This window comes from Podarcis liolepis (genome assembly GCF_965112155.1).
Source record: "Podarcis liolepis genome assembly, chromosome: 2".
NCBI lineage: Eukaryota > Metazoa > Chordata > Lepidosauria > Squamata > Lacertidae > Podarcis > Podarcis liolepis.
In genome coordinates this window covers 57986157-58010766 of record NC_139555.1, presented here as the reverse complement: position 1 = coordinate 58010766, position 24610 = coordinate 57986157, and the positions used below count along the sequence as shown (strand labels likewise).

At 40.0% G+C, this 24610-nt stretch overlaps 1 protein-coding gene across 3 annotated transcripts; it reads left to right on the top strand.

Moving 5' to 3' along the window:
• The first annotated feature begins 1529 nt into the window (after positions 1–1529).
• On the top strand, positions 1530–24610 carry CDKL3 (cyclin dependent kinase like 3). Of its 3 annotated transcripts, none has more exons than XM_083488124.1 (13): positions 1530–1683; positions 3386–3567; positions 4495–4689; positions 5909–6087; positions 7300–7412; positions 9451–9590; positions 14325–14413; positions 17163–17304; positions 18687–19012; positions 19278–19371; positions 22119–22278; positions 23861–23958; positions 24415–24610. In XM_083488124.1, the coding sequence occupies exons 1-13, from the start codon at positions 1617–1619 to the stop codon at positions 24451–24453; spliced, it is 1824 nt and encodes a 607-aa protein (XP_083344250.1). In that variant the 5' UTR covers positions 1530–1616; the 3' UTR covers positions 24454–24610. The 3 variants fall into 3 exon arrangements, with proteins under 3 accessions (XP_083344250.1, XP_083344252.1, XP_083344251.1); XM_083488126.1 differs by having other exon boundaries at positions 1555–1683; positions 3395–3567; XM_083488125.1 differs by lacking the exon at positions 1530–1683 and adding an exon at positions 1703–1723.

Here is a 24610-nt window from a genome sequence, read left to right as displayed (position 1 = left end):
CTAAGGGAATAGCATTTAATTATGAAGTAATAAATAACTGTATAGTGCTTTTTTCCCTTAACAAATGTTTAGGGGTACTCTCATTTTCCTACTCATATTGAAATACTGCCCCTCAATGAGGCCAAACTTAGATTCATAAAATGTTTATGGGTATGCATACCGCTGCATCCCCCCCCTGAAAAAAGCACTGACTGTATATATGATACAAATTGTTTCATACTTGATGATGATGGATGTCTTAAATAGAAATTAATAAAAAAACTTCTCGATTCATTGGTGGATAGGTCATAAGACACTTAGCTCGTGCGCGTGGTACCGTAATTTTGTTCTATAAGCTTTTTTTGTTCAGCTACTGAAGGGGTGGAAATAAATGGCTAGCTGGATCTAGATAACACTGGTCACCAGTGTCCATTAACTTTGTGTTCTGTTTTGTTTTTATATTTTTATTTTAGAAATTGGTGTGCCTTGAAAGAGTCCCTTGTCAAGAAGAGGTGTAAACCTAACAGCAATATTCCTATGTTAAGACTGGTTGGGTGTGTGTGTGTGTACATTTTAGTTCCCACTGTCTTGCCTGGCACACAGGAGGTGGATAGCTGATTTCTATTATATATAACTTTCCATTACTTTTTCAAACAAGTTCACATGCTGTCTGTTATCATTAATGAGGGCACCTATGAAAGTCGGGATGTTTTGGGTGAGAGGTAAAAATATCCAGCCGTGGGAAATAAAATACTATGACAGGTGCTGTCCAGCTGTTCCTTTGCAAGTGGTATGTTAGATGGAAATATTAGAAAATGGTCTCCTGATAGATGGTTCCTAACTATCAGGCTTGGAGGAGGTGACACCCCCATCATTTGAAGTCAGGCTTGCTTGTGTGGTTGGCAGTTTGGAGGATAACAGCAGGCATCTGGGTTTGTACCTGAAACCTGGGGTACAGGGTGCTTTCTGTGGGATCTGCTCCCTTGCTGGCATACCTGTTTACCTGCATAAAGTGAATTATCAAACAGCACTTCTGAACCCTTCCATCATCGGAAACCAACACAGTGCAATCTTTTCCCATGCTGACTCTGAGAAAAAGGCCCACTACATTCAGTGGTGCTTACTCTCTAAGTCAGGCATCCCCAAACTCGACCCTCCAGATGTTTTAGGACTACAACTCCCATCATCCCTAGCTAACAGGACCAGCGGTCATGGATGATAGGAATTGCAGTCCCAAAACAACTGGAGGGCCGAGTTTGGGGATACCTGCTCTAAGTAAACGCCATTCCGAATGGCAGCCTTTCGGATTGCGCTGCCCCGCCATCGGAACGCGTTACAATCTTGGACAGATGGATTTGGGGCAGTCGACATTTCGTGGTGCTTGCAAGGAAAACCCTAACGGAGGCCCGGCAGCCTTGCGAAACGGTCGTTTTTCAGAAACCCCCGTTAGGTAAGAGGAGCGATTCCGGCCCCACCCGCAGGTATGTTGCGGGACCAGCTGACGTCACCCACCGGCCAAGGCTCAGCACTCGCCCCACCTTTCGAACGCGTCGAACGCGATGAGGTCAGAGAGAAGCACCGCCTCTCGCTCCCGGGTGACGTAGGCCGGCCGGCTGTTGATATTGCCGGCTGTTGCTATGGTAACAGGGCCGGTTTGCTTGGCTGGGCCTAGGAGGAGTCAACATGGGGAGCTCCCGAGAGCAGGTCAGAGGCAGGAGCACCTTTAATAGGAGCTCCTCCGTGGGTGGTGCACTGGCGCTTCCCGGAGCCAAGGTGGCCCCGGTAGGGGCCGGGACGCGGGAGAGGCGGGGGAAAGAAGGGAAGCCGCAGGAGGGAGGGAACTGCGGAGCAGCAGAAAAGGCCGAGGGGCCGGTGGGGCGGAGGGAGGTAGCACCGCCAAACAAGGGGGGAAGATGAGCAAGCTTCAGGAAGCTGGGACTCCCCCCCCCCCCAATCCTGCAAGGACCGACGGAAGTTAAAAAAGCAAAACCAAAAATGTTTTCTTTTTAAAACATCTGTTGTATTTACTGCTCTTTGGCCAAAAAAGCCTCCCGGGACGTCTTACCTTAAAAGAAAAGAAAAGAAAAATCGAACGGACTCCTCATCCTTGGAGGTTTTTTAGCAGAGGTTGGAAGGCTATCTGTCATGGACGCTTTAGCTGACATTCCTGCATCGCAGGGGGTTAGACTAGATGACCATCGGGGTCCCTTCCAACTCTTCAGTTCTATGATTCTAACAAATGCATACCAGCCAGTGACTCCAAAGCAAAGATTTAAACGCGAGAGAGCATCCAAACCCACAGAAGGGCTCGTGCGACCTGGCAGGGGTTGAGCCCCAATGGTTCTGCGCCAGTGCCCCAAATGTGGGTTGAGGTGTTTCTTGAGAGGCTGGTGAGGTTTCCTGTCAAACAAGGCAGGGTGATTTTCAAGGGCCGGATCTGTGTAGGGAGGGGTAGGAAAGAGAGGCAGCTGAACTGTCATTAGGCAGTGTGAGGGCAGAACATAAGTGGACCGGGATAAACCACAGACACAGAGGGTGCAGATGCTGACACCCAAGGTGGGGGTGGGAGAGGTGAGATCATCCCTCCCTCCGCTCTTCCAGGCAGTTCTTTTGTGCAACTGCATTTCCCATGTACTTTGTGGTGAAGCTTTTTACAAGTGAATTGTGGCAGCGGGGCTAGTGGGATGCCTCCAATCAATGAATGAAGAGTGATACTCCCTGCCCCCCCCCATATGAAAACAGGAACTGTTCCACATTGCCTCTTTAGTTATATTGTACTGCTGTGATCAAAACTGTTTACAAGGTTGTGGAGTAGGAACACCAGCAGTAGCTAATAGTGTAAGAAAAGTCTTGGGGATTGATTTGTTTATTTAAGACCATCCATGGCATGACACCTTACAATTAACAGGTGGGGCAGGTCCCTAGCGCAATCTAAAAGAAACAGATGCATGAGTAGGTGGGGAAGAATGTATGATTATTTAAATTATACACACTTTGCCCTAGTGACAACAATCTGGAGATAATTCAAAGTGGGGTGTCAGATGTCCCTTGCACACTCAGGTACAGGCCACTCCTAGTTACCTAACTAGAGGTTTCAGTACACCAAGCCCCAAGTCATGTGCAAGCCCTGTTGAAGGAAAACAGATTTTGCTGCAGCAGTGGTAGATTGCACAAAAAGAAATAACAGCTGGTCTTGATACTTACAGCGCTTCCTTCTTTCAGTGGGGAGAAGTACATGGTATTTTGTGTTACTGTCTTTAACAGCTGCAGCGCTCGTTAGATGTGAAACTGGTTGAAAAAGTTTATGTGTAGGAATAGCTCCTTTTAAATTTATTTGCAGAATTCATTTAAGAAGCAACAAAAAAGTTTGAGTACTTCAAAATAACATTTTCCCCCTTCTTTGAAGAGATTTCAGACTTGAGTATGGAGATGTATGAGATCCTCGGAAAAGTGGGAGAGGGAAGTTATGGAACGGTAATGAAATGTAAACACAAGGAAACAGGACATATAGTTGCCATTAAGATATTTTATGAGAAACCTGAAAAGTCCGTCAACAAAATTGCAATGAGAGAGATAAAGTTCCTGAAGGTTTGCTTTTTTTGTTGCTGTTTTGAAAATCAATGCGTTGATATCCCCAGAGATCAAATATGCCTACTTGTTACATATATCTTTTAATTATCGCCTACTGAACACATATCAGAAAAAGGGAAGGGATAGTGTTTGTGTCAGATTTATTTTGTTGCTATGCTTTAAAATTAGAACCAGGATGTCAGTTGATTTCTGAGTACTGTACATAGATATGCTCTAGTCTCCTTCTTTGGAGGTCTTTAAGCAGAGGCTTGACAACCATATGTCAGGAGTGCTCTGATAGTGTTTCCTGCTTGGCAGGGGGTTGGACTCGATGGCCCTTGTGGTCTCTTCCAACTCTGTGATTCTATGCTCCGGTGAATTCAGTGGTATTTTAGTGCTAAGTGTTCCAATATGAGTTTCTTCCAAGATTTTCTTCAAAACCATGAGGGCTGAAAACTTGCTTTTTCATAAGTGATAACAGATTTTCTGATATTCAGATTAGAAACCTTAGACGTTGTGTTAATGTTGAAAATATATAGAGCCTTATGTAGGCAAACATAAGCACTATTCCTTTTCTTATTGTTAATAGTAAGACACATTGTGAAATTATTTTGTGTTGCTACCAGTTAAAATAATTATGCCTCACGTAGAGGAATTAAACACAGTGGTAGAATGTTTACTAGACCTTAAATGAAGTAAACTGTATGTTAATTATTCATAGAATAATTTTATAGCTATAGTTAAAGTTATTTTTCTTAATCTCTCCATAAATGATAAAACAAAGTTTATAAATACGTATTGTATTTTCCCAATAAAGTACTAGGGATATGTTTGTTAAATCACTTCAAATTGTGTAGGCTCAAATTAATTGCGAGAAAGTAGATGAATTGCAAAACTCTTACAAAGGGAAGAAGAACAGAAGTTTGTTTCCTCTTTTGTCAACAGCAATTTCGTCATGAAAATTTGGTCAATCTGATTGATGTCATTAAACAGAAAAAGAAAATCAACTTAGTCTTTGAATTTATTGACCATACAATTTTAGATGAGCTACAGCATTACTCTCATGGACTGGATAATAGAAGACTTAAAAGGTATCTCTACCAGATTCTTCGAGCAATTGACTATCTTCACAGCAACAATGTAAGTACCCTATAAAAGTCATGGAGAAAAATCAAAGGTTGAAGCAGAATAATCTCAATCTGAATAATTTATCACATCTTTTATTGACAGAGGTTTATCTGCCTTTAATAATTTCAGGATATTAAGCTCAACAGATGCTGTTTTCCCTATTACAGAAGTTCAAGAAAAACTATACCTGTTGTGTTTCTGTTAATCACCTGTTTAAAGTGCAGGAGAAAAATATCCTCTTATTTGCCTCATGTATATGGTCATGAATGTAAACGCCACATAATATGTTTTGTTTATGGACCAATCTGTTCATATTCTTCTTTCTGCCTTATTCCCATTATGCTCTATAATTTCAACATACTGTAGATACAATAGATAAAGTTTGATATTCTTTATTACTGAGAATACATGGTGAAACGAGGCTTTTGTAAAAACTATTGCAGTTGTGAAAATACAAAACTATTGCACGGTTTTTAAAGAAGAAAGAGCATTAAGGTATAGGAGGCTGCAAAATTAGAAATCAAACAATGTCCATACTTTGGCAACAGCTGTGGCACTGATTTACAGCATGTGCTGTCACAGGATAGCACACTTATGAGTTCTGTTCATTGCAGATGCCCTTATCCAACTGCATTGCAAGCTTCAGGAACTAACACTGCATCAGAAAAATCCTGTGATAATGGCATAGCACATACCCACCTGATAGAAGTGCTGAGTATAGTTCTATACTTTCCTTTTAAGTAGACCCAGCTTAATTCAGTGGGACCTACTTCTGACAACACATGCATAGGCTTGAGCTGTCAAAACAGTTTCATTTTCCCCACTAATCAGTCTTTGGAATTATAGTTTTGTGAGAGAGGCAGGGATTTCGCATAGAGAATTCTCAGTACCCTCACCAAATGTCAGAGGAACATGAGATAAGCTTGATTTTAAATGTAGATATGACCATAGACTTTAGTTTTGTTCCAGGCACACTTTTCCTCAAATCCAGATTTTTTATAACACCAGAATAATTATTTTCTTACTATTCTCTGAGTTCCATTTCTTCTTATAGCTTCTCTCCATATCTCAATTTAATTGTTTGATGGGCAAAACATGCCTGTTTATTTCATAACTTTGGGTAATCAATTAATTTTCCTCCTTAAAAATAAACTTCTTTGTTCCTCAGCTGATTCTTAAACTTTTTTTGTTCAACTGATTTTGTTCTTAAGCTTTATTCTTATTTTGCCAGGTCATTCATCGTGATATCAAACCTGAGAATATTTTAGTTTCACAGACTGGAATTACTAAACTTTGTGATTTTGGATTTGCTCGGACCTTAGCAGCCCCTGGTGACATTTATACTGATTATGTGGCCACACGGTGGTACAGAGCTCCAGAGTTGGTATTAAAAGATACTACATATGGGAAGTATGTATTTTTTAAAATCCTGTTAATGAGCCTGCATTGGACAGCATTTTATCTTATATTTACCATAGATATTCAAGAAGGTAACTGTTTAAGGATATTCACATGAAAGCACTGAAAAAACAAATTTATATAAACTTGGATGCTGTGGGGCATAGCAGAGGGACATGAGATGGCGCCCTCACACACATTTAAACAGCAACTCCTCTTTTGATGAAGGGTGAGATTGATAAAATATCCAATCTTAATAATTCACATGACATTGTTCATAAACCTACACAACTGTACATATAGCATTGGATTCAGTGACATTAAAAAACATTTACCTTTAAATAAAATGTGTCTACTAGTGAAGGTTTCTGCTATTTGCCATATTTTGAAATTGAAGTAGTTGTGTTACACTGGGATTACACACCAGTATTATTTTATATTTACAAGTCTCATTGATTTCAGTGGAACATAGATGCACATAATAGGCATGATACAATTAGGCTAACAATTTCCCCAGTGCCAACTGCAGTGTCAGTCCCAGATTTTGGAGAGCACAAGGGCAAAATGCCCTGAGTAGGTCTAACTCTTTGGCACTGTCACCACAGACCATTTACTTGCCCCCCAATAGCCAGTCTGTACCACTATCCAGAAGGAGAGGGCAGTCTGAATAGAGGCTGCTTCTCCTTCTCCTTCCTCTTGCCACTGCTATTAAGCCTGGAGAGGGCAGGTAGCTATAGCAGGAAGGAGAATGAGAAGGAACAGAGTCAGGGGGCTGTGGGTGTCAGCAATAGTCTATTTCTGTGGTGTAGGCATTGGCAGACGTCTTACAATACCACACCTTGACCAACTGTGAAAGTCCCCTGTGGTGTAAAGGTAAATTGAGAGAAGTCTGGAAGAGATTCTGATTCCAGCCTTATATAAAATTTATCCCAAGTTCCATTGAAATCATTGTGATGCATGCCAACACAATGCATTTAGGGCTGGGGTGCTGCCAGGCTGCAGTCCTCAAAGCACTTGCTGGAAGTCAGCAGACTTCCATGGACAATAAAATTTGACTGTTATGCCCTTGGCTTTTGCTAATTGTCCATGTTTTTAGTTTCAATTTTTGTACTCTTATAAACGTTTCAATTTTTTCTTTAAATTTCTTATTTAAAAGATTTAGCTGACTTTATTATAGCTCCAGTCTCTGTATTGTTGAGCACTTTGTTCATTTCCTGATCTTAGACCTGTGGACATCTGGGCTTTAGGTTGTATGATCATCGAGATGGCCACTGGCAACCCCTATCTACCCAGCAGCTCTGACCTAGACCTACTTCATAAAATTGTGACCAAAGTAGGTAGGTACCGCTGCAGATGATCTCTGCAGAAATCATTGTAGTAAAATGTTGTTCATTGCTACTCTAAGCTCAGTAATTAGCCATTGTACATCTCTATACAAGGTTTGGGCTTTAAATCGCCATTTCTTAATTAAGGGAAGTGGAGGAAATATATTATTCACCTAAAAAAAAAGAAATCATTTGCCATCAAAAGCTACAGACAGAATTCTAGAAGGAATATGCTCAACATAACATTCTCTACAGTTCAGTAGTTCTGTCTGTGTTCTCCTTTGATGCAAAGAGCAGCTTTGGGTGAGGGAGGGAACTTTTGGATCAGGAAACCGGCGTAAGAAAATGTTAACTTCCCTCTCACTCCCAGTGGTGTAGCTGTGATCCATTTTGCCCCCCTCATCACCAGCCAAATTGCTTTTACATTTAGAGAAAAGAAAATAGCTGAGGAGATCCAGGAGATTTACTGCAGTCTTTTCTAGTTTGGTCCTCCTGAGCAGCTGAGCAGATTACCCCTCCATTTCTCCATAAGTAGATTTACTTTACTTTACTTTAATTTACTTTACTTTACTTTACTAAATGTCTATACCTCCATAATCCAAGGATCACAGGGTAGTTTAGAATATAAAAACACAAAAATATATAACATAGTAAGAAACAAAAACAATATCCCCACAGTTTTATTAAATTACGGTAGAACACTTAGACCATGCACTTTTAAACACATTTGTCTGAATTACTTATTTCAGTGGATCTTACTTGTACATTGCTTAGAGACCCATGCAGTTAAGTGCTAAATACATTACGTCTTAAATAAATAATAATATAGTTTATATACTAGTGTTATGATTAGGTGTTGAGTTATAACATATGCTGAGTTCTCTAGTGGCAGTGTAGGTGGGATGGCCATGGATACGGGGTGGCTTTTAACATATTGACCCCTTTCTATTAGAATCATTTCAAGGGAAATTATTATACGAGGTCTAGAGGCTGGTGTAAAGTTATACTGTTGACGCAGGAGTCTCCATAGATCAGAGGTATACAATACATTATAAGTGTGGTCCTCCCTCCTGCTGCCTTGTCCTACACATGATTGCACTCCATTTTAGCCACTCCACCAGTTTATTGTTGTGACAGAAAAGCCTTGAGGTGTCTATGTTGCTGTGCATCTTGTGTTCCATTGATAGAGCAGAGCCCCTACTAAATCTTATACTCTCAGCTGGCATTACAGAAGTGTGCCCTTAGTATTCCAACTATTTTTTTTCCCTTTTGGAGCAAATATCTTGCTGTTGAAGTTTGGGAATGCAAAAGGATTGAAGTTTGTACATAGATTTGAGCTAATTCTGCTTTTTCCCATTGTGGTCTCCCTTGCTTTCCATATTCCTAATAAACGTTTAATAATTTGACAAGATTAGGTCTGCATGCGGAGTTGCTAACCTATTCTGGGTTTGCAGGAACTGGTTGGAGTACAGTGGTACCTTGGGTTAAAGAAGCTTCAGGTTACAGACTCTGCTAACCCAGAAATAGTACCTCAGGTTAAGAACTTTGCTTCAGGGTGAGAACAGAAATCGCGTGGCGGCAGCAGCAGGAGGCCCCATTAGCTAAAGTGGTACCTCAGGTTAAGAACAGTTTCAGGTTAAGAACGGACCTCCAGAACGAATTAAGTTCTTAACCCGAGGTACCACTGAATGTGCTTGCCTCACTTGAGCAAAGTAGAGGGACAAGAGGGCTGGGCTTTTCTACATAAGTGTTGTGTTGAATGAGTCTTAAGTACAATTACTTTAAGATCTTCACCAATATTATTTTAGGTTACAATCCTATATACATTTACCTTGAAGTAAGTCCTACTGAACTCTGTGGACCTTACTTCTGTATAGGATTGCACTGTTAGCATAATTAAACGTGTTTGAACGTTTTGTCAATTTCAGTCTTAAGAAGCATGCTCTGTTTTTCAAAGTGTCAGGAGTGCACCTGAAATTCAGTTGATTTTTGTCAACAAAATGTGCCTTTTATCTGACACATTAATGCTTATTGGGTTTCTTTCTTTCAGGTAACTTGACACCTCACCTTCAGAATATTTTTATAAGGAGCCCAGTTTTTTCAGGGATGGTCCTTCCTGAAGTTCAGCACCCTAAAAGTGCAAGGAAAAAGTATCCCAAGCTCAGTGCCCTGGTTGCAGATATGGTTCATGTATGTCAGAAGAGGTCTGAGTATCAAGCTTACTGATGATCATTATTTGTAGCCTGGCATAGTTTGTGTTCTGTAACTGACATATCAGTGTTTCTGTTACTTTGTGTATTTAGGATTGACCTACAGACCTGTGGTATCCCGACTCCCCACCCCCACCCCCTGCTTTCTCACTGACTCCCCCACTACAGATGATAAGTAGGCTATGTGGATTACTTGAAATCTCTGTCCAGGCCTCATTAATTTTCACTTTTGTACATTTCAGAATCTCTTGGTAGGACCATGAGATTTCATTTTTCTAATTTCTCTCCTGCTGCTGTTAAAGAAAAGTTTATCCTAAAAGCTTCAATGCCAGAAGGTTAAGAAAGCCAGACTTATTTACTGTATTTCACAGACAAAAATCTGTTTCATTTTAAACCAGTGGCGTAGCGTGGGGGGTGCAGGGGGGGCCGGCCGCACCGGGCGCAACATCTGGGGGTTAGGGTTAGGGGGCACGAATCCACGGGTTAGGGGGCGCAAATCCACGGGTTAGGGGGCGCAAATCCACGGGTTAGGGGCGCAAATTACTTGCCTTGCCCCGGGTGCTGACAACCCACGCTACGCCACTGTTTTAAACGATTGTTTTACCACAGTGAACAACTATTTTGTGCCTTTGAGTTCATTTAGTATGGGCAATGTGTGTGATGCTCTGTTTTTTTATGATTGAACCTACCATTCATTCTCTTATATTAGGAAATACTGTATTTTTCTGTATATAAGACGCCCCCATATATAAGACGCCTCCTATTTTGGGGGACTCAAAATTAAGGAAGCACTACCCGTGTTTAAGATGATTTTAAACCTAATTTTTGGGTAAAAAAACCTAGTCTTATACACAGAAAAATACGGTAACTGGTGCGCTTGTTTTTAAAAAACGCACACCTTCAAATCCATTTAAAGAAGTTTAAGAGCAAAATTTTAAGGTAACTTTTTGATAAGGTCTTTATCAAAGAGAATGTTAAATTTCCTGAAGTATAAGCTGCTTTTCCTTAAGACAACAACTAATTCCATGTTGCTTTCTATTTTCTGGGTGTTATCCTAAGTACATTATTTTCAAGTAGAATCTGTACATTAGAATCTAAATTCAGGAAGAAAGAATCTTTATGAGAGTTTTTATGGTTGAAATAAGAGACCTAAGAACTTCATTCAGCAGTTTAATCCTCTGAAGGATTCCGTTGAATTTTAAATGGCTTATTACATGTATCTACATTGCTAATGTAGGCAACCCTACAATGGAATCAATTGGAGCTATGAGTATACTTACAAATGTAAGTTCAGTAACTAAGGGCTTGTCCACACTTCTGTTAGTGGCATAATTTCTAGGCACAGTCTGTGATTTTTAGGCATGAGTATAGGAATGGTTCCCCACCACCACCACCACTGTCCCTGGGAAAACCCACTGTTTATTGCTGAATTGGAACAAACTTCAATTGGGTTGATACACAACAGTACTGCACTTGATGAGCCTTCTAAACCCCAGGGTTGTTTTGGCTGGTAGTGGCTATGAAACAACTGCCAAGGCCTCCGTGATTGGCCTGAAATGTGGCATCAGTTGTCTTATCCGAGCCTGGTCCTTGTCACTTGAAACATTGCTCAGAGCAATCACAGCAACACTGGCTTTTGTTGCATGGTCACTGGGCCAAACAGTATCCTGGCTCCAAAATAGGGTTTGCAATGGCTCATCTGTGGTAAATTGTACTGGAAGATCTAGTTGAAATTTTGAAGCATACTATAATAGTCCAGCCCATTTCAATCAAAATGAGAACAACATCAGTGTAAATAAATCAGTCATCCTGTATTTTCTGGTGTCATCTTGAAAGATGTTCCATTAGGGTTCCTTGTAATATTTTAATTGCAAAATGCATTTTCCTATTCTTTTTCTCTGATGTGTTTCTGCAAACATGCTTCTAGGCAGTGTTTGTTTGTCAGATCTTAGCTTGAAGTCATTTTTTAATAGAGAATTATGTAAATGTTGAAGAAGGTGCCATTACAAATGTAACAAATCATTCATGACAACAGCAATGCCAGGCACGCTTGCAATAATGTGCATTGCACTGCTATTATTCATACATGAACCAAAGTCTAAAGTATTCGATTCACAAACATAACAAGACATGCCATGATAAAGTGTCCTTACCAGCAGTAATTTCTTTAGCACTGGTAGGATTGGTTTTAAGGAAATGAAGGCTCTTCTTTATTCTGTGAAAGGTTAATGAAGTCAAGGTTCTGTAAGTCACAGAATGATAGTATTCATGAACCAATAATGGCACTGGCCAAACATGGAGATGCTATGGCATCCTCAGTTTGTTTGTTACACAGTTCTGTTGCATATTAAACAATGCTGGCGATACAAGCAAAGTATTTTGTGCAAAGAAAGTGATAGCTATGTTGTTCATTGGATGCCTTTGTGTTAAACTTACAAAAGTATTGGACTGAGTCCATTAAGCTATATTTCTGCTGAAAAGCACAATAAAGATTAAGGAATAAAACTTTGATTTACCATAACATCATCCCAAAACAGCTACCCCTCCCTGAACGGTGTGCTATGTGGGCCAATTATATAATGTTAGGCAACATTTGCTCCTTGATAAATATGGAGCAGCTGGCTGATGGGCAGCATTGTTCCAGAAAAATAGGCTTGCATGTTCCTCACTTCTTTGAGGAATCAGAAGTTCCAAGGACAGTTTAATTTTCTTTGGAAGAGAGCCCTGGAAACTTACACTGTCCTTGTGATAGCTGTTGTATTTACAAAGGTGCAAGCTGAGCACGTGGAAGAGGTATGTCATTCTCAATGATAGGCAGGAAGCCTGGTGTTCTTGCCCGACATCCGCAAAACAACATTAAGCAAACTTGCTGTCTCCCAGGCTGCTTCCTTCCAGTCCAGCTAACTACAGAGTGCTCATCCTTCTCCCCCAACTCAAAACTGCAGATCCCTTTCCCGCCAGGCAACCCCCTGTTGAGCACTGACCATAGACCCCCTTCCTTGCAGGTAAATTGTCCACCGGGAGAGGGAACCCTCCTAATCATTACTTTTCATTGGGGATCCGCCCTCACCACTTGCAAGCAAGCAGCTTAACAAAAAATAAATACCCAGCAGGTATAAATATGAATTAGCTGCTCCGTGAGCTGCATACTTTAAGATATTAATTCATTCAGAGCAACACCTTTGTAAACAGAGAGCTGGCACTTTTTTTTTGATTTGTTTTAATTTCCAGGGTCCTGGCAACCAGATTGATTTTCCATTTTCCAGTAATTGTATTCACTCTTCTTTTAAAAAGCTCAAAGTAGCTTTTGTGTGCGCAAAGTATTTTTCTGTCATGGAAGAAGATGAGAAGCTTCTGCTAGGTTTTTTGGGGTTTTTTGTAAGCATGAGTCTAATTCAGTTCAAAGCATACCACTATTTCATTTTAATCTTGGTGGTACTGTTTTGCCTGTACAAAGGCAATGGCATGATAGCCACTCCATCCTTCAGTTTTGCTGCTGCTGTGTCATTCCCATCCATCTGACAGTGCTGGGTGATGTCAGGTGTACAGTGACTCATATACAGTAGAAGACTCAAGGAAAAGAGGGAGAAGCATTAAGAGGACTCTCCACACTTTTTCTTGACTTTGAGCCAAATTATATAATATGACAAATAAATCACTAGGGAAGTTTGTCAGGTTTGGTTTTTTTAAATGGTGTTGGGGATTTTTTCATTGGGACCTCAGCACTTGAGGATGGGAGGTTTAATCCTTCCATCCCTAGCTATGATAGTGATAAAAATTAACTGCTCCATACAGCTATTAGTCCTGAAAAAGCTCTAATTGGCACCAATGGGAGCTCCCGCTCCCCTGCACAATAGCACTGTGAGGGGGACGTTTTGGTAGCTCACCTTTCATACGTACGGATACCATAGCATGATACATCATAAAATAAATCACACAACAAATTTATACGCAAAAATAGCACTCAAAATCCCAGCGAAAGTACTATTGCATTTTTCTAGAAAGAACATATTGTGCTTCCTTTTGATGCAGTAGCCATAACTACTTCTTTGGCCTTTTGTTTTAACTTTCATGTAAGCTGCATTCTTTACATGGTTATTATTCTGTTATATTGCTTTCACAGGCGCTATCCAATAAATGTTCACAGCCCTTCCAAATAAAGTTCAGACAGCATTCCAAAACTCAATGGTTCTGCTAGCTGGGGGAAGCATTGCGTTTTTCCAAAAATAACATGTTGTGTTGGGAAAATTCAAGTTATATTTCCTGTAGGCAGAATGGCTGGATCCCATGTAATACAGTAAATGATCAGCAGTTATATAGTTCTTTTGCTATAAAAGGGGTCTGGGTACCTGAAGTACCACATTATTGGAAGAGGGGAGATTTCAAAGATCAGAAAAAAGATATTTATCTTTTATTTTAAGTACCATGAAACAAAATTTCTCAATTTTCAGCTCAATTTTCACAGTAATCAAGAGAGATTTATTTGTTACAGTAATAAAATGGCAAAATGACTGCATGTAGAAAATATGCTAATATTCCTTAAAATTGTTAAATAACAATATCAATATGCTTTCATTTTTTATTTATTTCACTTATTAATAAATAATAAATGTTATATAGTACACATTTTATTATACACATTTCCCCCCTGGATAATATTATATAAGCTTTTAGAAATGCTGCCTTCTAAAATAATTGTTCCATTATTTTTTAGGCTTGCTTACAAATGGATCCTGCAGATAGGATATCATCTGCTGATTTGTTACAGCATGACTATTTTACCAGAGATGGGTTTGTTGAAAAGTAAGTGACATGACCTCAGGCTTTGGATTTTTCTATGAGAGCCTTTCAAGATGATTGACATTTTTCATGACAAATACATGCTAATAATTTGTTAGGAGTGAGGGAGGAATCAAAACATCTCCACCTATAGTAATGCTTCTGTTGGTGAGATACTGCATATTCCCTATGCCCAAATACTTAATTTTTGGGAAACCTGATTTTCTTACTAGGTTTGAAATGCAAAATACTGCCGTTTCAAATGTAACTACTGTGTGATTGTAACTCTTCAAATGTCTCAACACCATGTTGGCCAGTGCGTGAGATGTGACTGATGGCTCCTGCATTAACCAGGAAGAATTGTGAATACAGTGGTACCTCGTGTTACATACCATTCCCCTTACAAATGCTGTGGGTTACATGCTCTGCTAACCTGGAAGTAGATGCCGCTTGTTGCAACCTTTGCCCCAGGATGTGAGTGGAAGTCACGCTCCATTGTCGTGGCAGCCGCAGGAGGCGCCATTAAAGAAAGCGCGCCTCATGTGGGAGGTGCCATTAGAGAAAGCACGCCTCATGTTACAAGCAGTTTCCTGTTATTAATGGACCTCCGGAACGGATTAAGTACGTAACACAAGGTACCACTGTATACATTAAAAAGCTCTTAGCAACACTGTGACAATGTTCAGGAGTGCAAATGATTTTGCAAAACATAGGAGCCAATCTGATCCGATCTTCTAGGAGCCAGCTTGGAAGGAAGATGAGATTGATGTGTGAACTCACCATCAAGTAGAAGTCTTGCTCTAGTCTGTCTCCACCATCCTTTTTCCAGACTATGCTTAATTGAAAGGTATCAAACTAACCTGAAAATCACAGCCTCAGAATTGGAGGCCCTTCATTCAATGAGTGACTCCTACTTCCATTTAGGAACCACAGCTGCAATCTTAATCTCATTTACATGGGTGTAAGCTCCATTGAATTCATTAGGACTTCTGCCAAGACATGGGTAGGATTGTGGTGTAACATAGTAGGAGGAGAAAGCCAACTCTCATACACATCAGCACACATGGGAGAAACTTGCTACCTAAGCTCTTCAGTCAGCTGGGTGCCAGGAGCAATATTTAGGCACAGCGGCAGCCTGTGTTTTTGCACATCGGATGCTGTGTAAATTGAACTGAAGCTTCTGAAAATTAACTACTGCTACAAAAAAAGCCCCCACTGTACTGCAGCTGTGTCTCTGAATGATCAAAGCTCATTAGAATCTCCATCATTAAAAGATAAATGGTCACAAGTGGGGTAGTGTAAATCACCTTTTGAGAAGGGCAACAGGATGCACAGATTTACTGTCACCTACCTCAGCAAGTGGCTGACACTTTAAAGCCTGACATGATCAGAATCTATTCAGAGGTAGGGATGTTGTGCAGAACACACACATCCTAAGTGCTTGTATATTGTTGGCTCCAGGTGGCAATTTGTTTTGGGTTTTTTGGGGGGGGAAGAGCAAGAAGGACAATCCATGTGTAGAAGGCTGTTTCCAATTCATACATCCGACTCATTGCGACCTTAAGGTTGCAATTCTAAGGACATGTAGTTTGAAATAAATTTCATTCATATAATTAGGAATTTAGTACATGTATTTTTCGATCATTCTGTGTTATGATTTTCAGCTAAATGGACAATCAGTCACTATGATACTGTTTTTCTTGACTTAATCGTCTTGTCAAGCATTAGGCAAAAAAGAACAAATTTGTTGCAAATCTTTCTAGGCATTTGTTCTGTTTTCTCAAACCTCAAAGGGGCTATGTTAAAGTTCCATGTCAAGAAAGAATGCTTGATCTTTAGAATACAATAAATAGACCGGTGCATAATTTATGAAGGCTGAAATAGAACTTGAAAGTTGGAATATGGTTTGCAATGAGAAATAAACATTTGACATGGAACACAATGCACTTATAAGCAAGTGGTCTTTAAAGTATTTGCCTTTAGGGCCACAACTAAGATGTAGAACAGATGTGTTGTGGTTGGCATGTTTTCTAGTTCTGCTAAATATATTCCAGAAGGGCAGTTGTGTTAATCCGTTGCAGCAAAAACAAGAGTCTTGTGGGACCCTAAAGGCTAGCAAATGTATTACAAACCGGCATAAGCTTTTGTGGACCATAGTGAGCATGGTTGGCATTCTGTGTAGGATAAACAGGTTGGTGTCTTTGAAAGATAGTAAATAGGCAAACCAGATAACTAAAATGGCAATATAGAAAAGCCAGTGGAGGGATATTTAAGACCCAGGCCATTCTGTGATGGTTCTTAAGGTAGCCATCATTGAACAAAGGAACTTCAAAGGAAGACTGCAACATGAAACGGTTGAATCATGATACGTCAAGCAATTCAGTGGTATCAGTTGTAGATTGAATCAGCGTAAAGGATTTTAACACATGTGTTAATTGGCTTCCCAATGCCTGGATTAGCAACTACTTTTTGTGAATGACCACTCATAATATAATTTACCCATAATCTGTACTTTTAAGTATTTCATTTCCTTTTCACCTGTTTACATTCCCTCCCCATTTGAATCAGACATATACCCACTACCTGGAATACAACTTCAAGTACCTGAAGAAGTAGGCTGTAGTCCAAAAAAACTTATGCCATAATAGATGTGTTGTTGTGAAGATGCCATAAAACTCTTTGTTGCTGTTCTTGCTACAGGAGACTAGCATGGCTACTCCTCTAGAATTTGTTTGTATATGCTTGTTGATATAAATGCACTTTCCATTATCAGATTCTTACCAGAATTGAAATCCAAATTACTACAAGAAGCAAAGTTGAATTTTCTTTCAAAATTCAGAGACAATAATAAAGAGATGGATGAAAAAAGAACAGTTCACATTAACGTGTCTCAGAGTGGCCCAGTTATTGTGAAAGTAAGAATGATTACTTTTTTTTAGAATGTTTATTATTATTTTACATGTAGCAAAAATTATAGGTTAGCACCCCACACTGAGTAGTTAGGAGAGCTGCCATAGATACCTACAGGTATACAATTCTTATTCCCCATTAATTACTTTCTTATCATTTTATACATATATTAGGTTCCCAGATCCCACTAGTATAAACAGAATAAACTAGTGTAAACAGAATAAACCTGCCTAATGTACACAGGTTGCAGAATTTGATTTGACTTGAGAATTTTAGCTTACTCTGGGAATTCAGTCATATTATTAAATGAAAGGTCAATGTGATACTTGTTCACAACAGTTTCAGCCCATGCCAGTTGCATTGCAGAGTTGGACTTTGAGCTTCACAAAGTGGTGCCTGTGCAACACCAACATTTGGCACCCTCATGCCTTCTGTTGTTCATTATTTTTGTGGTGCCCCTTGCAACACCCTCTCAGCTCAGCACCCAGTGTGGGTGAACACTCCCCTGAATCTGCCTCTGTTGCATTGTTTGTCAGCCACACCTGACTTTTAGCAGAGCTGCCATAGGCTGAATGAGTTATATGTTATATAGCCGCCCTGAGCCCGGCCTTGGCTGGGGAGGGCGGGGTATAAATAAAATATTATTATTATTATTATTATTATTATTATTATTATTATTATTATTATTATTATGCTGGTCATGTGATTGTTGCCTTCATGATTGAGATGTGTTGAATTAAGATAGTTGGTGTCCCAAAGAAGGAAAGAAGAGGACATGAGTCTTGTTATGATAACAAAGTCTGAGAAGCACTTATTGGTCTGTTTTATAATATTTGTATTTTCAGGGCTATGAACAGTGTGAGAAATTAAGGAATGGTTTGCAATTTTAAGTAGGCCACAGAATTAGTGACTGTTCTATTATGTTGAAACTGTGAGAATGGAGAAAATTCCACAACAGTGCAGCATTACTTTGTATACTAATTATTAATAAGCAAATTCAAGTTCATTTTTAGATTGTGTTCTAGTATTTCATAAACATTTTACTATTGGCTCACTCAGGATTTTTCTCTGTGTCCATGATCCACATGTCACTTCCAGGATTTGACCCAGAAAGTGAAACTGTTGTTCACTTTTGATTGCCTGACCATTTGCCTACCAAAGCTACTAATCTATAGTTGGTGGATTGGGGAATTATGTAGGGATTATACATCTTTTCCTGTTGAATGTATCAAAGAAAAAATTCAAAGTGATTCACACTCTGAAATGAATTGGACACTACTGTTTTTCTTTCAACTCCATCGATCTCAACTCTCAACTTTTTCTATAGGATCAGAATGTAGGTTAATAGAAGGAATTGCTTAATAGTTGTGTGTATTACCTGTTCTAGGAAATTGAAAAGGACAAAAAACCAAAGGAGATGAAGGTCAAAGGGATCAAAATGAAAGGGGTGAAATCTGAAATCTCAGAGCTGAAAAGGAATGAACAAGAAGACGCAGTTTCGCAGTGGGCTGCTCTGTCTCAGAATGCTCTAAACATTCCTCATGAAAACAAACTGACAGGCAATGATGGCACTGGTCTGGCAGCCGGCACTGACGCTGGTGGGACAAAGGAGGATTCTCCACAGACACCCACTATGACAATGCCACGCATCAACCCAAACTGCGGAAATCTTACTGCAAATTTCAATTCACACTTCCTGTGCCCTAATTCAAGGTATGTAATGCAAAAGTGAATGCAGGTGGGGAATTGGAATGCTTGGGAAAGATCAATTTTTGCTCAAAGTTTTAAAAAGAAACAGTTTAGCTGCTGAATTTAGATAAGCTATGTGTGATTTCTTATCGAGGAGCTATCCCTGCCACAGCGTATGGGGTGGGTAGATATTAAATATGGAACATGCTTCATAAAAAAAATATATCTAATGACATGAGTTCTTAGTTGAGAATGAATTTGTTCCTTCATTTATCTGCTTGTTTATCAGGTTACCTGAAAAAGCAAAGAAAAGGCGAAGTCCTTGGCCACAAGTGTCACAAATAGGTCCAAATAACCGTCAAGAAGAAGGGACTATATCTCAAGTAAGTGTACAGTTTTAAAGATCAATTTGGTTCATCTGGTTATGTCTTTGAAGTATATTTTTAAGCCGATGGTTGCAATTCAGAGAATGATTGACATGCCTAAGGGCCAAATTTGATGCAAAAACAGCAGGCTCTTTCTTTAAACCCACTTGTGCCTGCCAGATTGTATATAAAGCAGGGAGTGTTACTTTTTTATCAACAAGGGTTAGACATAGAGTTGCTAAACAGTCCCACTGCATTAACACTTACCTCTCTGAAGTCTCTACCTACATGCTTTTTTACTTAGCCCAGCTTTGCTTGAGAAATAAGCTTCCGTTTCACCCATGGGCCCCTTTTGCACTCAGAATCAGCCTTCCACCTCCACACACTTGCTGGTATTACTAGAAAACATTGAGCACTTGTTGAAAAAATAGCAACAAGTAAAGCACTATATGTGCAGGCTGACATTCATACCTTCCTAGCTTCTGGACCACAGCTGTTAAGCTTCAAGTGAATAGACTTACTCCCCCCCATCTTCCACCCCAAAAGCTATGCATAGGTTTTGTCTTTGTTTGCGCTTACACCCAGGGAAAAGTGAAGGAAGAAGGAAGCTTTAGGCTGAAGACGCGGGTGGCGCTGTGGGTTAAACCACAGAGCCTAGGACTTGCCGATCAGAAGGTCGGCAGTTCGAATCCCCGCGACGGGGTGAGCTCCCGTTGCTCGGTCCCTGCTCCTGCCAACCTAGCAGTTCGAAAACACGTCAAAGTGCAAGTAGATAAATAGGTACCGCTCCAGGGTGAAGGTAAACGCCGTTTCCGTGCGCTGTTCTGGTTCGCCAGAAGCGGCTTAGTCATGCTGATCACATGATCTGGAAGCTGTACGCCAACTCCCTCGGCCAATAAAGCGAGATGAGTGCCGCAACCCCAGAGTCGGACACGACTGGACCTAATAGTCAGGGGTCCCTTTACCTTTACCTTTATGCAAGTAGCAAGATTTTCCATGAAGGCTGGCTGCATTTTGACCAAAGATCACCCTCAGGGCAAAGGATCTCCTTGTCCAGTTAAAACAACTCACTCACGTATTTTGGAACCTTCTTCTAAGCACTAGCTTTGCACAACTGTTCCTTCACTCTCCTTTCGTTTTGCTTTTTTTAGTGCTGCTTTTCTCCTCTGCTTTTGCTGTATTATTATTTTATTTGTGTGGCTACTTACCCCTGAAGGTCTCAAGATGACTTACATAGCAAAAAATACTCATTAAAAAACATACAACGCTAATAGTGTTCACGCTAAACATCTCCTACCCCACATGTTCATATCTCCCACCATAAATTTATCACAAGTGATCACTGTAAAACAGAAAGCAATGAAAAACCATCTATTGAGGAAGCAGAAGACAAATATCAACATTCAAATGCTTGAGTGTACAAAAAAAGTCTTAACCTGGCACTGAAAATGTGTTAGACCCGCTTGTAGAAAAGGTGTTTTCTCATGTAACCCTTAGAAGGAATACTTGGAGGAGGATCTCCAAGGACAACCTGAGACTCCATGCAGGTTTAAAAAGAAAAAGGCACTCTATAATGTAATCTGGTCCTGGGTTGTAGAAAGCTTTACAGACTAAAATGAGCACTTTGAATTGGGCCTGTAAAGCAACCTAGAAGTCAGTGCAGACAGACAAGCATGCGTATTATATACTTGAACCTACTGGTCGGTCGGCGGTTCGAATCCCCTCGGCGGGGTGAGCTCCCGTCTTTCGGTCCCAGCTCCTGCTCACCTAGCAGTTCGAAAGCACCCCTAAAGTGCAAGTAGATAAATAGGTACCGCTTTATAGCGGGAAGGTAAACGGCGTTTCCGTGTGCTGCGCTGGTGCCGGCTTGCCAGAGCAGCTTCGTCACGCTGGCCACGTGACCCGGAAGTGTCTCCGGACAGTGCTGGCCCCCGGCCTCTTAAGTGAGATGGGCGCACAACCCTAGAGTCAGACATGACTGGCCCGTACGGGCAGGGGTACCTTTACCTTTTTTTACTGGTCCCAATTGTAAGTCTGGCCACTGAATTCTACATCAGCTGAAATTTCCAAATTCTCAAAGGCAGATGTCAGCTCCTGATCACAAGCAGCTATGGCACTAATTGGACAGGGAGCAAAAAGATGCTCAGCTCCTAGTACATTACAGCACCAATCGGTAAGCTGGCTTGCAAGTGTGCACAAGGATGAGGCTAGTGACTACAGTCACCGAACTGCCTGTTTGCAAGTGGCAATGGATGCTGGAGGGCTGGGGCATGCAAGTTATTAGCCACAGAGATCTCTGCTGGACTTCATGGGCCATAGCAACTGTCCCAGTATTCTGGGTACTGGGTCTGTTGTATAATGTATAATGTTCACAGGATAGTGTGGAATACAGTCCAGATATCTCTACTACTGTTGCTCAAGGGAGTCTTCGGCAGATAAGAGAGTTGTCATGCGTCACCGGTAGATGTTGTAAACCGAACAGGTGATTTAACTGTCCATGGAAATAAATATATTTGTTGCTGGATGCTTGCCAGCTACTAAGGAAAAAAGATCTGTTGATTTTGTCTGAAAGATGCAATTTCTAATAGTTCTTCTAGCCCATAATATTGATTTATTCCTGCCTGGTGATATAAGCTTCCTCGAAAGACAGACTGTAAAGATTATTAGTACTTTGTGTCAAGGTCAGAATTAACTACATAAAGGCATAGATAAGTTGAAACTGTAGCACAGATGTTATCTTGGATACATACTGATTCCATTTTTAGAACCAAATAGAGAAGGTCTCTCTGTATGAAAGAGCTGCTCAGATTGATCAAATGGTCACAATAAACAGAAAGAAACGCAATATTTCAAGATGTGAGAAGAAGGACATTCACTTCCCAGAGCTAACCACGGGGCAACAGAAAGAACTGAAAGGAATGGAAAGTATGCTTGCTATCTTCTGTAGATTTTTTTCAGATAAATTGTAAGGCTCAGATGAGTTAATCTGAAATGAAACTTAAATATCTATATATAAGATTTGTGGAACGTGCTGCAAAATCGTGCAGTTTTATTTAAGGCTTTCTTTTGATGAGTCAGATTCCTTCCTTTTCAAATCAAAAGCTGCATGCAAATAGAACTATAAACAGAAATCAGCTCAGGGCTGGAATGTATGTAAATGCTGATTTTATTTATTTATTGGTATTAGAAAGGGCAGTGAATTAAAACATCCCCTTCCCAGTACTGCTGCTTCATAAAAAGAGACCCTTACTTGGAGCTGCTTTTAAGTAACTATTTCAAAAGTTGAAAAATACTGTCATGGATCTTCTGTATAGATTTTTCTTTGAATAACAGAACCCCTACTCCACATATCGCAAACTGCTTTTGAACACAACACACACAAAATTTCAAAATTTTGCCATGTAGCTTGAGGTGAGAGGGGAAATGACTTCCATTTCATAAAACTAAGACTAAGGTTTCCTTGGGCCGACAGAACTAATATCAGAGTACCTTGAATTATGGCTTCTGTATTACAGTTCTGTATTTGAAGTGATTAAAAAGGTTGAGTGGTGTTGGCAAGTGTTCAGTTGAAGTGGTGGGTGGGCATGGCTGAATCTGGCCTCCGAGAATTGTGCTTGCAGCGCAGAAATTTATATAAATGAAGCAAAAGGAACCTCTTCCCAACACCACTTGTTAAACTGAGGGGTGGGTACTCCGTTGCCCCACAAACTTACCAGGTGTCACCATTAAGAGGTTTTTTTCTTTCTTTAAAAAATGTGGAACCCAGAGAAAGGCTGGGAAAATGAAGTTGATAGTATGCATGACTGCAGCCGGTTCAGCATATTACTGAATATTATTATTATTATTTATTATACCCGGCCTTTTCCCACTGTTCGGAACTCAAAACATACAATCACAACAAAAACAGCACAGCACAGCAGCACCCCCCTCATTAAAAGCAATCAGTTCCCCAAAGCCTGTTGGCACAAGAAGGTCTTCACCTGCTAGCAGAAGGACAAGGAGGGAGCCCGTTTAACTTCTCTAGGGAGGGAGTTCTAGAGTCTGGGAGCAGCATGAGTGTCTGCCGTCCTGCCACTGTGAATCTGTGTTTTTGTAAAAACCCGTCTCTGGTGGTCACTTGTGGGGTTTGTGGACTACAGGGCCCCAGAGGGTGTCCCAAAGTCAAGAACTAAAAGCACCACTGAATGAATGATCAGTGGCCAGGGGGATTAGTGCTCAAATATTTTCCTATTACCCCATGTTCAGCAGAAAAATGCCCTCTTCAGTTGTTTTTTCCCATGTGGGAGGTCACAGAATTGTGTTCACAAGAATCTGAATTTAAAAATGAAAGCTTCCATGATATAATAAGCTCTAAAGCCAAAAATAAATAGTTATCTTTCATTTCAAAAAAAAATTCAGTTAAATCATAGTTTTCTTTGTTTCCTTAGCTATTGGATTGTACATTTTGGATAATTCAAACTAGAAAAGCATCCAAATCTAGAAATAATTAGTTATTTGTTTGTAAAAGTTAAACAGGTAAGAGTGCTGAAGAGGGAGTCAAAGAAATCTGAAGTATCTAAAATACCATCTTTACTAAATGTGGATCAGAATCGTGAAAAACTTGAGGTAAATTCAAATTTCTTAGCCAGCATAAAAACATGGATTCTGTAACTGAACAGTGAGTTAAGTGTGCCTATGCCAGTTTAAAATAATGCAATTAAAGATAGCTAACTCTCTGTTGAATTGTAGTAAAAGAGTTTGTCAATATTTGGACAAGGTACAAATATTCTTGGACTTAGCTAAAATATATAATTACTGAGTTGTTGAAAATTAGAGAATACATGTAATATTTGTATTCTTTTGTCAGTCATTTACAAGTAAATATAATGCATAATTGCATTCAATGGGAACATTTCCTAGACATCTGCTAAAAAGCTGCTGAACTCTTTTAGAAATATTGATTGTATGTTTAAAAATGCTTTGCTTTTTTATTTGGAGGGAGATAGTTTTAATTTGATGAAAAAGTGAGTATTCACTAATTGGCTTCTGTCAACTAACCTTATTTTTTAATTTAATATTTAGAACACAGGAAATGCAGGAAATACACCAAATGAAAACTAGCCAAGTTTGCCCGTGAAACAGCATGCACCTTGGGAAGATGTACAATGTCTGGAGGAGTAAGACACTTGCTTTTCAAAAAAACTTTTCATTAAAAAAGTTTCATGAATAACTCTGCATACCATGTGTAGATCCTCTAATAAAGTATTTTGAAATGTGA